Genomic DNA, 17,102 nt, shown 5'->3' with positions numbered 1-17,102 from the left:
AGCAACCCAAAAACCCACCGGAACCTCCTACACGGGTGCATGGGACTTCAAAACGTAAAATAATTATTTCACACCTCCGCTGATTTCATCCAGTCTCTTTCAGCTGCCATCAAAATTTAACCATTTAAGCACCATAAGCCAATCATTGACCAGCAGCAACCACTGGTGTTCAAGAGGAAAAATACACAAGAATGTCTTCAGTTTGGTCATCTTTTCCTCATCGATTCCATAGCCAGGACTCCCTTGAAAAAGAGATTCTTAATCTCAATGGGACAAGTCCTGGGTAAATAAAGGTTAAATAAAAAATAAAACCATCTTTACTTCTGCAACACACTGCAGAAACAACCAAAATATTTTTCACTTTTTACCTGAACAGCCACCTGAAAATTCATTTTCAGTATTTTTCTCATCTAAGGACATTTGCTCTCACTCTGTTTTTAAAAGTTGAAACTCTGACACGGATGCGGCGTCACCATGCCAACGAAACATGATCCATCCAACAGCATTTAGATCCAGCTCTCTGATGGGAAGCTCTACCTCTACCTGCAGCTGCGACTGCAGAACCGAATGATGCTGCCTGTGGGAGGGGCCGAGTCACCACTGCACTGCGTTGGTGAGGAATTCAGCAACAAGTCCGTCAAAAAGTTCTACCTCCAGTCACCGTCGGAGGTTCTTCAATTAACCTTAACGATGTTTGTATGCAAACCTTAATGACTTGAACCCCCCCCGCCCAACCAACCCCACCCCCACCCAACCATGGATGGAATGGACCAAAGTCTCAAGCTTGAACTTCAGATGAACACAACCGGGTTTGGGTTTGTTTCTATTATTGTTTTCAACGTATATGGATTTATGCGCACGCCTTATGTCACTGCAGGCGGACGCCGCAGCTGGGATAAAGGAAGGCGCGGCCCGGCAGAGGGTCGCTGTGATTTTGTGGCGCCCCGGGTTCTGTCTCAGGTACGCGGCTTTGAGCCCATGAATAAAAGAAGAGCCGGATTGTTTCTCTGCGCCGGCGGCATCAATGCTGGATGAAGGCAGAGCCGAGGGGGGTCAGGGAGGCGAGCCGGAATGCTTTTAGCGTGAACCTCGCGGTGGCCGTGACCCAAATGTCAACATGGGGAACACTCACTGATAAATAATGCAGCGCAGAAACATTTCTGAACTCTGAAGGACACAAACGGGTTGTTGCAAAAGCTGTGAGTGACATTTCCAACAGCACGGCTGAGATTTCTTTCTCCTGGTAATTATATTTTTCCTCTTTTTAAATATTTTTCTGGCTTCCCAGCAGACCGGCCGCATAAAAAAAATACCAGACTTCGTGTCAGAGTCATTATTTCAAAGAGGAGAAGTAAAACCCAACTCTGATTGATGGGATCTGACCTTTGGGCTGATCGATGACCGGCGCCGGGCTCCAGGAGCCGCCAGGAGCTGCAATTATGAGTAAATGATCAAAGGCCGGCGTTGGCCGTCAGAAATCGGATTAAAGTTTAGGGAAAGTGAGCGAAGAAATGAGCCGGTAAAAACAGCAGCAGCCTGACAAAAGAGCAAACCAAGACGTCCTCCCAGTCCCCTGAATGGATGGACAGCAGAACATTCAGGACGTTCAGCCAGAAAAACCTGATCTGACGGAAAACATCTTAACTTTCTGAAGAAACACGGTGTGTTCTTTCTGCTCAGTCAGCGGCTCCACGGTGGTGTGATGTCACTTCCTGTAAAAGTCGAGTTCAAATCATAAAATCTTTAGAGACATTTTTGGATTTCAGGTCATCCTAAACGTTTACGATTGTCTTAATTCTAGTTTAACGTTTCAAACTTTCCCAGTCGATCATTTCAGAAACTGTTATAATAATGGGGGGGGGGGGGGGGGGGGGCATTTTTAATCTCTGAACAAAGAAAATGTTTTACTTAAGTCAGAAGACTTAACCATCAGTCACACGCCCCTGAACCCGAACGCGTTCTGCGGGTTTCTGGGCAGTCTGGGTCCGTGGGGGGGGGTCGTAGAGAGGAGCAGCATCCTAAGGGGGGTGCAGGCGTGTTTGGTAGTTACCCAGAGGCTCGTACGGCCACCTCAGGGTGCGTCATGAAAATGGAACGTACCATTTACGTAAGTCTATTGGTAAGGGTAATGGAAGTTCCCCGCACTTATGACGTACGATGTCCTTACGCCATGATCTATTCGTTAGTACGGTGTGAGTACTGAGCACGCATGAATCCCACACACACACAGGGTGTGCATGTGGGATGTAACAGTCACATATCACACGAACAGCACTGACGGCCTCCTTACGCAGGAAAGAGGGGAGCTTGTTCAAATCTGTGCAACACGTGTTCACTACGACCTGTCGCCTGCAGCAAGTCCGTAGAAGAAACCTGCATGAACGTTTTCTCTGCACGGGTTCTGAGCGGTCGACCACCTTTATATATCTAGTACAGGTTTGACCATTTACCCCCCCACGAGGGCCGCTGGCCGTACATTTCAGTCTTTCATGATACATTCGTGATTTACGTCAGTCGTAAGCGTTTCTTGCGCCCGTCATTCGTCGATGTGCTCAGATGTCCGTCGCAGGTTTCAGCCGACGAGTTCTTTCCGTGAATTCATTTTTGAGTTGTTCAAAATGTTTTGGTTGGTTCAGAATTACGGAGTTTATGCATATTCTACGTAGTTTATATGCGATAGTTACGTAAATCTTCCGTAGTTGTGCCTGATTTTTGGGAAATGCATATACTGCATAAATTTGTGGTTCTCCACGGCCGTTCCACGTTTATCTAACGGACTTTTCACGCATGAACCACTCATGTTTGACTTTTATATGGCGTCTACGGCGCACAGATCACGTGATGTTGCACGAATAGTGCTACACGTTCGGACTGCCGGATTCATACGTGTTTCGCTAGTTTTAGTAGGTATCTTGCGCCACTCATTCGTCCTTTTCTGTGTCATCCGTGGGATTTTCAGTCAATTTTAGGCCAGGTTTGGTTTATACGTTGATTTACATGTATTTTGCCTGGTTTATTAGTTCTTCTTCCGGGGTTTTTGTTCATTTATGACACATCTGTGAAAATTTCACACAAAGACCACAACCTTTCTCACTTTTTTCCACGTCTATTCACGTATGACCAATTTTCATCCGTGGAAAATGTACGTAGCGGCTGTGTGACACGGCCTTAAACGACGACATCAGAGTCAGGACACTATTTACTGGTTTCATGTCTTTCAGTGTTGAGTAATTATGACTTTATTATGTAATAAATTAACAATTAAAACAAATGTTTTCTCCATTTGGCTTCATTTTACTCAAAACTGCTTCACTTCATGTTGTTTTGTTTAATGAACTATTTCATTTGGTTGGAAATGAATTAAATGAAGTAAAAACACCTGATATTTACTTTTTAAAGACTTTAAGAGATAAAAAATGTCTCTGTTTAAACATATTGAACTATTCGGCTAGAATGTATTTTCTGTTGGACGCTTTCACTTTTCCTGAGTTCAGGAGTGATGTTCCTTTGATGATGTTGGACGTTCGTGTTCAGAAACATCCGTGTCAGGACGTTTTTCCAGGACGTTCCACGGTGACAGTGAAGAATGAGGAGCTTCGCATGAGTGCTCCTTGTTCTTTGGACTCCAGCTCCATCCGTCAGCTCCTCCCGCTCAGATTCATTTCCTCTGACATTTGGCTTCGTGTCGTTTTCAGCCTTTTATCTGCGTCGGCTTTTCTGTTTGTCTCATTTCTGCTGCAGAAACATGGAGAGGCTAGATGACCTCGATTCTCCGTAAACGTATTTTCTAAAGACGGGTTAAAGTCTTAAAATCCCTGCAGTGTCGCAGTGAAGCAGAGAGGTGAAGCTCTGATGCGGGAAAACGCCGTTTCACTGCTTTTGATAAAAAGGTAGAAAATGACTAAACTAAAAGCTAAAAGGTTGTTCAGAAATGTTGGGAACAACCAGTCGGTTCTACAGAAAAAAACGGACTCTGGACCCCCCCAAAACCCAGGGTGACCAGAACGAGGTGTTTTCTTCTTTGTGTTCTTCTATTTTTTATCTCAGGTAACAGCGCCCCCACCTCACCAGCTGCTGCATCTGCGGACGCTTTTAGTCTCCGGCTGCGTCCACACAGAGCGTGACTCGCGCGTCAGCGGCGTCCAGATTCAACGTTAAGTCAAAGACGCGATCTGAGCTCCCAAAATCTGGCAATCAAATGTTGTGAATGTTGGTCGTGGGGGCCAGCAGGCTTCACCTACTTTTAATTGAGGCATCTGATTGGTCAGTTTATAACTTGAATAACTTCAACTACAGAAAAAAATGAGGATTATCAAGAAGATGTTAAAAAAAGGTATCAGATCAATAGAACGACTGAATAACAGCTGTTTTCATGTCTTCATGTCGTGTTATTAAAACGGCAGTTCATCAGCAGCTCAGCTTCATTGCTCCTTTTCTGGATTCACCTTAACGTCTCTGTGATCGGCTGATGCTGTTGGATCGGGTGGAGCAGCGTGTGGATCAGCGGGCGGAGCATCAGCTGCGGGTGGAGCAGCAGCTGCGGGTGGAGCAGCAGCAGCAGGCGGAGCAGCAGCTGCGGGTGGAGCATCAGCTGCGGGTGGAGCAGCAGCAGCAGGCGGAGCAGCAGCTGCGGGTGGAGCATCAGCTGCGGGTGGAGCAGCAGCTGCGGGTGGAGCAGCAGCAGCAGGCGGAGCAGCAACAGGCGGAGCAGCAGCTGCGGGTGGAGCAGCAGCAGCAGGCGGAGCAGCAGCTGCGGGTGGAGCAGCAGAAACGGGCGGAGCAGCAGCAGCAGGCGGAGCAGCAGCAGCAGGCGGAGCAGCAGCTGCGGGTGGAGCAGCAGCAGCAGGCGGAGCAGCAGCTGCGGGTGGAGCAGCAGCAGCAGGCGGAGCAGCAGCTGCGGGTGGAGCAGCAGAAACGGGCGGAGCAGCAGCAGCAGGTGGAGCAGCAGCAGCAGGCGGAGCAGCAGCAGCAGGTGGAGCAGCAGCAGCAGGCGGAGCAGCAGCTGCGGGTGGAGCAGCAGCAGCAGGCGGAGCAGCAGCTGCGGGTGGAGCAACAGAAACGGGCGGAGCAGCAGCAGGTGGAGCAGCAGCAGCAGGCGGAGCAGCAGCTGCGGGTGGAGCAGCAGAAACGGGCGGAGCAGCAGCTGCGGGTGGAGCAGCAGCAGCAGGTGGAGCAGCAATCTGCAGTCTTCCCTGGTTTTTCATCTTCCTCAGGAACTTGTGTGGAGCTCCATGGTAAACATCAGGCAGCTCCTCAGTGACTTTCTGTGTTTCAGCAGCACCCCCCCCCCCCCCCCCCATCTTCCACTTCAGAGACTGTCAGCCGTCATCCTGCAGGAAGCTGCACCCCCCTCCCCCGCCCACCACCCCCAGTGTTTAAATTCCTCCCTGCATCAAAACTGTTGGACCGTAAATTTCCCGAAGCTCCGCTCTGGAGCGAGTGCTCTCCGGCCCCCGCCCAGCAGGAATCAGTCGATCAATCAACCCTGCCCAGGGCTGATGCTTTGAACGGCAGGACCCGGGGGAGGGGGGGATCAAACTGAGAGAAACGCATCCCTGTCCCACGATGCCCTGGGAGCTTCAGAGGCGCGGCTTTGAGCCAAACAGGAGCTGAGACATTAACCTTTGGAGGCTAACGTGACACTCGGCGCCGCCTGACTGTGACGAGTGTCAGCCCGAGTTTGTGACCCAAAATACAAGCAGCACTTTAATCCCCGACAAGCGTCTCAAAGCTGGTTTGGATCACAGCGCCTCATTTGAAATGAAGCTAAATGAAGAACATCCTGCAGAACCGGGCCTTAAATATAGATCCGCTCTTCCTCGCCTTCATCCCGCTCTTCCTCACCGCCGCTTTGCTCCTCATAAACCTCAGAGGATGAGAACAAACTCAATCCTGACGTCTGGGTGGAGGACTGCTGCGTGCGGAGCCGAGAGCTTACAGGAATACTCTGACATTTGGGCTTATTTTCTTCGGCTTTCTTTCAGGAGGAGATGAGGATCCTGTGTGTCGATTAAATATGAAGCCGTTGTGGGATTATTAGTTTTCACTCCGTCACTGCAGATTCTGTCATCGCTCTGTTTGGAGAAACATGGAGTTTCTGTGGGCACGAATCCCAAGTCAAGCAGCATTCTGTGCTTGAGTTTGAATCTACAGACGTCATCAGCGTTACAGGAACGACTGCTGACCCACACGGTGACTTCAGTCCTCAAAGGCCAGAAAGGACGTTTCTGTGCAGCTGCAAAGTTCTTTGGTTCCACCGCACGCAAATCGCAAATCCTACTTCATCGTGGAAATCCCAGTGACATCATTCATGTTTGTATTTCTTTCATTAAAAAAATAAAATAAAAAACAGTCCAGTCCGGTCCGGTAGTTTGAGCATTTCCAGTATAAAATGGACCCGTTGTGCCGGACCGAACCGTACCATTTTTGGGCCCTCATTGGTTGCAGAAAAATGGAATGGACCGGTTGGGGAGGAGCTACTGTCGTCAAAGCACCAAACCAGCACCAACGTTTCCAAACATTCCAGCTCCATTCCGTCCATGGAAACAGCTGATTACACTGTGATGCAGGTCAAACTTCCCACCAGCGGGCTTTCTCCGGTCTGGGTAGCACTTTTGAACAAATACAGGCTGGAATTCAATTCAATTCAATTTTATTCGTATAGCCCAAATTCACAACAGCCGTCGTCTTGATGGGCTTCGTACCGGTAATTGTAAAGTCGAATAATTCTAAAACAATACAAATCAAAGCTTTGCTAACACTGAGATAGACCTGGCACTCTTTCAGCAGAAAAACTCGGATCAAAACATTTAGCTTTGTGAAGTAGTTTAAAGAAACAAAACCTCAACAACCAGATTTCTATTTCTGATTAATAAAGTGCATCCACTGCTGCCTAGTATTACTATCATTTATAAACAAGCAACAATCCTGCAGTCCATCCATCCATCTTCTAATCCCTTTGGAGTCAGGGGGTTGCTGGAGCCTAACCCAGCAACTGTTGGGTGAAAGCAAGGTTCACCCTGGATGGATCACTTGTGTAATTGCAGGGCCACACAAAAAACATACATCCGTCCACACTTGGGACAATTTAGAACCACCAACTGAGCTGCAATGGACATTTTTGGACCACACAGGTCCATACGGAACCCAGCAGGGATTTGTGCCAACCACTACACCACTGTGACCCTGAAGTCCTACACTGAAGAGAAAAAAACTAACAGCTTTTTTGAGCATCCACATGAAGCCAAGAAAGAAAGGTCTCCTTTATATCTTTATTAAAGTCAAAACTTTTTTAGGAAAAAAACAAAAAAAATTAAAGCCGCAAGCGGCGTTGTATGGCGCACCACCTCAGCGCCATCGCTGCCCACCTCTACACAGCACCACTGCCCTCAGCGAGCTCCTTTGACAAAGTCTAGTCAAAGCTGCGTATTCTAATTAATCACATTTTTGCTAGTTTTGCTAAAAGTGCTAGCATTGCGATCAGCATCATCAACTCACTCAGAAAAACACATTACTTAAGATGCTAATTATTTTAACTATTGTAGATATGCTAATGTGGCTAAAAGTGCTAGCATTGCGATCAGAATCATCAACTGACTCAGAAAAACACATTGCTTAAGACGCTAAATATTCTAACTATGCTAGTTATGCTAATGTGGCTAAAACTGCTAGCTTAGCGACGAGCATCATCAACTCACACAGAAAAACACATTGCTCCATTGGTAAGAGCTACATGTCAAAACTTGATATAAAAAACACTTTTTTCAATATGGCTGCTGTTCTGTTGATTTTTTTCTCCTAAGCAACCATTTTATATTTTCGTTGCCTCGGGATGACGAACAGATTGACGTCAGTTTCAGATGAATCGGATAAAGTAAACTTTTGGTTGTCCTTAGCAACAGAGATTTGATTATAACCACGCCCACATTCATTATATGTCCGTATCCAGTGTTGTTCATTATGTTCACGCTCAGCCAGGGATGCATGCATTGGATTTTCACAGTATTCCATTGAAAGACATGGGAGTTATAACAGTGCACCACTTTTGCTAGCTTGCTACAGACACGATAAAAATTCCAATTACAATAAAAAATGTGCGAGCTAGCCGTTCAAAATCTACAACTTCTAATTCCAATATTTTGTCCACAGCACCTTGGATGCCTGAGAAGTAACGGGACGATCGCTAAAAATCCCTAGGACGAGTTTTCTTTTGTATCTGCTGCTAAAGGGGCTTTTTTTTTTTAAAAGCAAGATGGCGGTCTTTTCCCAATGTCAAAGGTCAACGACACTTCTGTGGTGTTTGTAGACTGGAGCTGGCAGCAAGTGTGTGCAATTTCGTGAGAATCAGTCAAACAAAAGTGCAGTTTTCCCATGTTGTGGAAAATCAGAAAAAAAAAACAATTCTCAGAGTTCGCCACAAAATGGCCGCCAGGCCGTAGGTCGTGTGGCCGTCCCATAATGATTTCAAAACTTCTGAAAATGAGGCCTGCTTTTGGCCCCGCCCTCCTTAGACGTGATGAATAAGACTCATGGGAACAGGTTTGGTTTGAACCCAGTGCAGGAATTCCAGAAAGTCAGATTTGAAGAGGCTGGTCCTCAGCAACATATTCCACTCATTTGCTGATTTGATGTGTTGCCATGGCAACATTTTGCATTGGGGTCATGTTTTAAGTCTGCGAGAAATCTGATTTGTGTCCGTTACATTTCAGGCAGAAATATTGTACGTTTTGTTGCCGTTAAATGCAAATCTTTCCAGCCGGAGCCGCTGCTCTTCTTCCTGATGGAGAACAAAGGCGATAAAGGAAATTAAACGTGAAAAACTCCCATCATCCATCCGCCAAAACACAAACATCGAGAGTTCATGTCATCGTGCACATCTTCCTCATTAACCAGAGATGACAAAACTGTCCTTTCAAACACTCGACTGATCCGAGGGGGGCGGGGGCGGTTAATGTGGGGATTTCTCCCCCGTGCATTTACACGCTTTGATAAATGAGCTTCTGCCCACAAACATCCGTGGATTACGGCGGCCATACACAAAGTTAAGCTGCAGTTAATTGCTTCTATTGTGGAAAAGTGTCAGCAGAATCGCTGCGACCCCCAACGCGCCAGAAGGCGGAGAACGCCGACGGCAGCATCGCACAGGAAGCGGCGGCGTCACGGGAACCTGCAGAAGGACGACGGTTCCTCGGGTCCACACCCAGACGCAGATCCGTCCCCCGGACTCTGAATAATTCACTCAGATGTTTCCGTCTGTTCCAGAGACCAGATGTGAGAAGGGAGGCGGAGGAAGACGAGGGTGAAGCTCGCACTCGTCCTAATGAGTGCAGGGACTAATTGGAGAGGCAGCTGGTGCAACATCTTCAGCTGCAGCAAACACAAACAAACAAACAAACAAACAAACACGTCTGACAGCAGATCTGCTGAACCTGCAGCCACGAGGAGGAGGAGGAGGCTCTTCCTCTGATCCGCTTTTTGGTTATGCAAGAAATTCAGGAGCTCCTCCATCAAACAAACATAAGTCAGGACAACCTGCAGGTCCAGGTCCTAACGTGACGGATGGGTCCAGGTTCTGAGGCCCAGCTCACAGCGTGTTCGTCTGAGAGATGCTGGTTCCAGTCCGTGACGGCCCAAAGAGCTCAGAAGCATCAGACCAGGAGGACTTCAAAACCAGGAGAATCCTCCTGGGTTCGGGAGGTGGAGAGGAACCGCCTGCAGCGCCATTATCATGCACGGGCCGAGGGCAACCATGCTTTGCCCAAGGGCACCATGACCCCGCCAAGCAACCGACGGCTGCTCAGCCCTTTGAGCTTCAGCCGCCACAGATCAGCTGCTCACCTCAGCCCATCCCTCCTGCGTTCTGCACGGCGAGCGTGTCATTAAATGTCACCTTCCGTCCCACCAGAAGCTCTTATCTTCTACCTGCCCCCCCCCCCATCATGACCTGCATTAATATCAGAGGAGCTTTTCCGGCGAGCAAACACACGGGCGGATATTAACACTGCAGATGTTTGCAGAGGCGCCGCTGGTAGATTCTCACAGTGAAGCCCCGCCCCTCCCTAGGACAGACACACACCAAAAACTCTGCTGGTTCTGATCCAAACTCGCCTCAGACCCCACAGATACGACGGATTCAAGCCAGAAACGGATATTCGTGTTTAAGCTGACATAACCACACGTTCATGCGAGATTATCCGGGGAGGGGCAGCAATGACAGCCAGCACAGGAGACCCCCGACCAGAACCAGAACCAGAACGAGGATCCGGGTTTTATATCATTTATTCTAAAAACCTTCCTCTGTGTTCTTTGTTTAGAGCCATCATCATCTGGACGTCGGCTGATCCAACAGAAACCAAGAGCTTCTGCTCCCTGAAGGAGGTGACTGCGAACGCCGCCGCCATCTTTGTAGTTTTTAACCAAAGTCTCCTCGCGTCTGAATTCATTCATTGATCAAAACGCCACTGTTGGATGCTCTCTGTGGGTCACTGACATAAAACTTTATTTAAACTATCAACAAAAGCAGAGGAAGTGACGTTGAGTCCAAATCAGAGCGACGGATTCTGATTCCTGAGCGTCTGATTGGCTAAAACTGAATCCAGTTTGTACAAATCGGTTTCCTCTTCAGCTGTGTGGAGCGGCTCTCCATGGAGGACAGGAGCGTTCCTTTCTCCTTTCTCCTTCTAAACAGATGATGGTTTCTGCTCCTCTTTTCTCCTTACTCCTCTTTCCTTGGAACAATACTTTACAAAGTTTGGAGGCGAGGGATCTCGTTGTGTAACAAGAGTCGGATTATTCGAGCAGAAAAAACAATCTCCTCTAGCCCCCCCCCCCTTCACTTCCATCTTGTCCCCCTCAGAAGAAACAGGGGAGGGGGGGGGGGAGAAGGGAGGAGAGGAGAAGACGAGGTGATGGAGGAGGAGCTCAAAGACAGATGAGCTTCTGAGAGGAGAACACCGGATCTATCTCTGTTAGATTAAGTGGTGGACACGCCTTATTGATGTTTGCACAAAACATCAATAAGGGGTCGGGGGGGGGGGGGTCAATGGGATCTGCCCCCCCCCCCCCCCCCCCCCCCCCCCCCCCCCCCCCCGCTGGATCTCCTGTTTCGTCTGTTAAGATGTCTCCTGCAGTTCGATTCCCAGGCCGAAAGGAGCTGCAGCTTCATGAAACCGCGACACGGGGGCAGCTGACGTGACCCCCCCCCCCCCCCCCCCCCCCTCGGTGCAGGAGCTCATTAGACGCAGGCAGAGGTCCTGGGATGATGCCAGCAATGCAGAGCGGGACATGTGTGCGCACGTGTGTGCACGGCCGGGAACACAGAGGGGGGGTTGATGGATCACCTGAGCCGCTCCGTCTGCGTCAGGATTCCTGAAGGAAACGTCCAACAGTTTTTCTACGGATCGTCATCGTTAAATCTGTTTCTCACTGACGGACACACAGAAGGGTTTCCGGTGCGATTCCTGTCCTGAGCAAACAAATGGCGACAGTGGAGAAGAAAACTGAACTAAACCTAAAACATTCACACCTGTCCAGCTGCTCGTTAACGCACATATCTAATCAGCCAATCCCACGGCAGCACCTCAGTACACGTATGTAGACACGGTCCAGACCACCTGCTGCAGCTCAAACCAGCATCAGAATAGCAAGGAAGGTGATTGAAGTGACTCTGAAGGTGGTTGTTGGTTCCAGACGGGCTGGTCTGAGGAATTCAGAAACGGCTGATCTGCTGGGATTTTCACCCACAACCATCTCTAGGGTTTACAGAGAATAGTCCTAAAAACAGAAAATATTCAGTCAGTGGCAGATCTGATAGTGGAAATGCCTTGTTGATGGCAGACGTCAGAGGAGAACAGCCAGCCTGGTTCCAGCTGATAGAAAGACAACAGGAACTCATTGGTTCCCATGAGGTCTGCAGAAGAGCATCTCTGAAAGAACAACACGTCCAACCTGGAGGCAGACGGACTACAGCAGCAGAAGACCACACCGGGTACCACTGCTGTCAGCTAAGAAAAGGAAACTGAGGCTACAACTCACACAGACTCACCAAAACTGGACCACAGAAGGTGAAAAAACGTCTCCATTTCTGCTGCCACGTTCAGATGGAAGGGTCAGTAACAACATGGAAGCATGGATCCATCCTGCCTTCTATCAACAGTTCAGGCTGGTGGTGGTGGTGTCATGGTGTGGGGGATACGTGTTGCTGTCCATGTCCATCCCTTTCTGACCACAGTGGACCATCTTCTGATGGCTACTTGCAGCAGGATAAGGCTCCATGCCATCAAGCTGGAATCATCTCAGACTGGTTTGTGGAACACGACGATGAGTTCTCTGGACTCAAACGGCCTCCACAGTCACCAGAACCCAATAGAGAACCTTTGGGATGTGGTGGAACGGGAGACCAGCATCATGGATGTGCAGCAGCTGACTGATGCTGTCATGTCAGCATGGACCAAAGTCTTGGTCTTTGTTGAATCGATGCCACCAAGGATTAAAGCAGTTCTAAAGGCCAAAGGGGGTCCGACCCAGTACAAGCAAGGTGGACCCGATAAAGTGTATAAACACTTGTTGGGTCCAGATGACCCCACAAGACAGTGTAAATATAATCATTTTTCTATGTATATTTATTAATCTGATTTTTTTAACATTCTCTGAACTAATAAATGTTCTTAAGTTCTGGTATTTTTGTAAAAACACCAGGAGGAGAAAATGATCCGGCTTTGAACCTAAATATAAACATTCCTTCTGGTCGTTGTCTGTCGTGTTGTCTGCTGTTTTCCCTGTGGGAGGGGGGAAACTAAAAAGACTAAAAACAATCTGAACAGGACTGTAAACGGGAGGAGCACCCCCACCCCCATCCGATACACGCACAGTTTCCAATTCTGACCATAAAAAAAACAACCTCCTCTTCATCTCCCCACCGCTTAAAAAGTGTGAGAATCTTAGAACTGTGTCCAAATGTAATGAATCTACCAGCGAATGTGTGAATTCAACACACAAAACCCCGATTATGTCATCGACAGCAGCGATGACGGCCAACGCTAAAAGACAAAGAGTCCGCCCGGAAATCCAGACTCCAGCTTCAAAAACAAGGAAATTCTCTGGCAGAAGTGCAGAGTGAAGCTGGAGCTGCTTTCTACCAGAAAACCAGCGATTCTATGGCAAGCAAAAAGGCTCAAAATACTCAAAAACAACAAGACTGCCGGTTGAAATGCGGAAGCTCGGGTTCATTTGTCTTCTCAAAGACGGGAAGAGATTTTATAAAACAAATAAACTGAAATCTTTCCCTCAAGTACATTTTTAGAAGTCTTCACAGTTAAGTAAACTCCTCCCTGAGAACTCCAGAGGAGTAGTTATGAAGACATTGGATGTTTGTTTGCTGTCTTTGTTTTTTGCTTTCTTTGTGACCTTTAGTTTCATCAGCCTCCATGCTTGTGGGAGTTTTGGTACATTTTTTAAAAAGGAGCTGCAGCTTTAAATCTTTCATTTTACTCAGATAGAATCCAAGAAACAGCGTTTTTTATTCATACCAACACGATAATCATAAAAATGTCTTGTTTTTGCTTTTTTAATGTCCTACTACTATCATTGTAAAAAAAATTCTACGGGTTACAAGTCAGTTTGGGTGTACACTGACGTGTAATGTGTAGCGTGTTTTTTACGTGTAAAAATTTTACGTGGAATTGTTTATTAATAACTAAGTTATTGCATTTTTCAGCTGTTGATTCTTTTCTGAACTTCAAGTTGTGGAGTTTTTTTTATTCCAAATTAAACTTTTTTATGTTTTCAATTGTAAAAATAAAGCTATTGGTTCTTTGAAATAAAAATCCATTCCAACTCCTCCGATTTTATTTTTCAAATTTGTATTTTAAAACTATTCTACTTATTTTTAAGGTCTTAATTTCATTTTATAAAAACGTTGTCTTTTTCCTTGTAGTCCCAGCAACTATTTGTAGCACTGAATTATTTCTTTGTTTAAACACTTTTTCAATCTTCAGCTCTTCAGGTTTCATTTTTCAACGCATTGTCTTCATTTTAAGCAGTTTATATTCAAACCAAACGACAGAACTTCAAAAAGAACAAAGGGCTAAAGGATTTTTGCATCCATGTTTGCCTTCAATTCCCAGAATTCATTGAAGCATTTGTTATTTGTTTTTCAACCTACAGCTGTTATAATAAAGAATATTCAAAGGAAACTGAATTGTTGTAGCTAATATTAGTAAATAAACAAACATGGGTTTAGAAATCAACACATCAATGGTGACTCCATCAGTCTGGCTAATTAAGCAATTAATCATCAGTTCATTAATTAGGAAAACCACCGGTTTGTGACGTCACAGACATTGTCTCATCACAAAATTGTGTCAAATTAAAATGCGTTCACAGAAAATGGTTGTCTGTGAAGTGGAATCCTGTTTTCCCAGTTTCCCTGTAACATTCCAGCATGTTTTCCTGACAGGAACCTGAACGCATCATCAAGGTCGTTTCCGCGGGAGTCTCCGCTGCTCCTGCGCTGCTCCTCCGTCTCCAACTTCGCTCTCGTGACTTTAGGCTCCTCTCAGAGGAGCTCACACCGGCGGGACCTCCCCCGGATGCCCGCCCGCCGCTGCGGCGCGCGCCTCTGAGAGGCAGAAGATGCCGCTCGCTCCTCCGAAAGAGGAGACGGAGGAGGAGGTGATGGAAACGAGCTCTTACCTCCTGCGGAGACGCTCCAGAGCAGCGCGAGCCACAGCAGCGCGGGGAGGAGGGCGCTTCGGGGCCGGGGCGGCATGGCGACGGAGAGCCGCGTCCACGGGGAGGGGTGGAGGCACGACCAAAGTCACAGAAGAGGAGCCCCCGGTCTGCGCGCGCGCTCCTTCTGCAAGGTGTAAGGAGCTCCGCGTGTCACAGCAGCATCCTCCGATCTGTCCTCCTTTCCTCCTCCGCGCGCTCTGCTGTCCCTCCCTCTCTCTCCCGCCCACCCCCTCTCGTGCACACGCACACGCACATTCTGACCTCAATGATAATGAAAGTTTTGTTGGCTCATAGATCAGGACTCCCTTACGTAAGACAAAGATCTGTGTGTGTGTGGGGGGGGGGGCTTACAAGCTCTAATCTGTGTAAATAGCTGTTTATTTTTTGCTGGGGGGGGGGGGGTAAGGAGGAAGTGCCTCTCATTCCACAAACAGCGTGTCATCAGCATAGAGCATCTATAGAAAATAGAAAAGATCAAAGTTGGAAAAGAAAAAATGAGTCCTAGTCCTACCCCCTAGTGTTCAGAAGGCGGAACTGCAGGCGGTTACCTGAAGAAGTTCTTGTCCGTTTAAGTCAAAGTGGAACAATTTTTGAAAAGAAAAAAAACAACAAGACAAAAGATGCTAGCAGACATTTAAGAGACTGTGTTTACGCTGCGATGCGTAATCGTTTCCGACAGTTTTAGAGTCGCTGCTGTGCGCCAACGACGACCAAGCGGCATCATTATACCTCCACCACCGTGTTTTGACCTGTTAAACCAAAACTCTAGCCCCATTGCTGACGTTCATTGAAATATCTTAAATCTTTGCGCTAGATTGGCAAATTGGCCACAATGCTTGTGTCGCAACAATAATTTAAAAAAAAAGTATTTAAATGTAATTTTTAATAAACCATCAATGTTTTTTTTATCTTCAGATGACAGGGGACTCATAAATAATCGTCCCAAAACGCTCATATCAATGAGATTTTAACTTTGTGAAATCTATGACGTCATATCCGCCGTTAAAAAATAGAAAACAGTAGTGAGCGTGGCATCAGAATTGCATTTAAAATCCAGGGCATTACATCGTTTTTTTAGTAGTTAGGGGTTCGTTTGGGAATTCGGACACAGCCACGGTCTGTGAATTGCTGTGACTCTGCAACCGTTACTACCACAGACAGATTCACCATCTGTCTGATGCCGTAAACAGACGAAGAGTTGCATTATATCGTCATCACCAGAGCTAATGCGGGAGTTCCAGGTATCTGTGCTCAGGTGAACCCCCCCCCCCCCCCCCCCCCCGGTTAAAGGGCCAAAAAGGGTTTCTGACACCCGCACCTCTTCAGGATTGGGTTGGATGGTTCTCCCTCCTTCTGAGAGGCAGCGGTTCAGTCAAAGCCTTTTATGCCGCTCATCAGTCACCATGAGTGGAGGATTCAGAAGTGGGTTTTATTCAGGATGATTCATAACTGTTGCACCGTTTTAAGGTTTTTAGGGAGTTTCTACTTATGGTCAGATTTGAAGTTTGAAAAAATAAACTTCTCGACGTGTTGAAGTGCAGTTCCTCATGCTGAGCACTAGGGGGTGCCGTTTATCGCACGTATTTAAGACGCCGCTCCTTTGTGTTCCGTGAATAATGCAGCCTGTGTATAATATGTGAGATGTGAAAAGGATCCTCCGTAAAGGAACGTTGTCCAGTCTCTGACTCCTCGGTGGAACCGTCTCTGAAGTCCAGAAGCAGCTTTTTCTTTTTCAGCATCACAGCTGCAAACATGGCGGCTCGTCTACGCAGACAGCAAGACTTTCAGGTTTACCGGAATCTAACTGCCGTCATGTTTGGTATTTCCTAACGAAGGCCTCCTGATGAAAGGAGTCTTCCTCAGACCGGCGCGCCGTCCTTCATCTCTGCTTTGTTTTTATGTCTGCAGACTCCTGGGGTGGGTGGAGGGTGGGTGGGGGGCGGGGATGATGCTGCTGGACACAAACTGAGAATCTGCAGGCTGTGAAACCAAACAACAAAACACATGGAGGCAGCAGGTTTGGGCTCATCCGGGCCTTCGGGTTCCATCCGTCTGTAATGTGAAGGATCTTCATCTGTCACAGACGTGTGGGGGGGGGGGGAGGGGGGGGCTGCTCCAGCTTCACTTTGCTGCAGATTCGTCTCCGAGTCTGAAATCCAATGCATCAGATGTCTGACCCCCCCCCCCTCATTAGCCGCTGCAGCAGCCGTCTCTCCTGCTGCAGGATTTTCACCTCCAACGGAAACATCCTGACATGCTGACAGGGAGGAAGAGGAGGATGGCAGGCATGTGCAGGAGCCTCAAACGGTGACATGACGCCTGTCTCAGGCCGGTCGGCGCTGAAGCCTGAGCGCGCTCAGACGGCGTGGAGC

The 17,102-nt window shown here is 47.6% G+C and overlaps 1 protein-coding gene across 3 annotated transcripts in view; it reads right to left on the bottom strand.

The window, feature by feature from the left end:
• Positions 1-14,939, bottom strand: part of sez6l (seizure related 6 homolog like) — a 52,742-nt gene extending 37,803 nt beyond the window's left edge. For 2 of the 3 annotated variants that reach the window (XM_023961137.1, XM_023961138.1), the window contains exon 1: positions 14,692-14,939. In XM_023961137.1, the coding sequence (XP_023816905.1) occupies positions 14,692-14,767 (76 nt within the window). In that variant the 5' untranslated portion in view covers positions 14,768-14,939. The remainder of the gene's footprint in view (positions 1-14,691) is intronic. The other variant, XM_023961136.1, reaches the window with a different exon arrangement.
• Positions 14,940-17,102: the final 2,163 nt, after the last annotated feature.

This window comes from Oryzias latipes, chromosome 12 (genome assembly GCF_002234675.1).
Source record: "Oryzias latipes chromosome 12, ASM223467v1".
Classification (NCBI taxonomy): domain Eukaryota; kingdom Metazoa; phylum Chordata; class Actinopteri; order Beloniformes; family Adrianichthyidae; genus Oryzias; species Oryzias latipes.
Note: the sequence above shows the minus strand (reverse complement) of the source record. Positions and strands in the feature narration are given on the sequence as shown.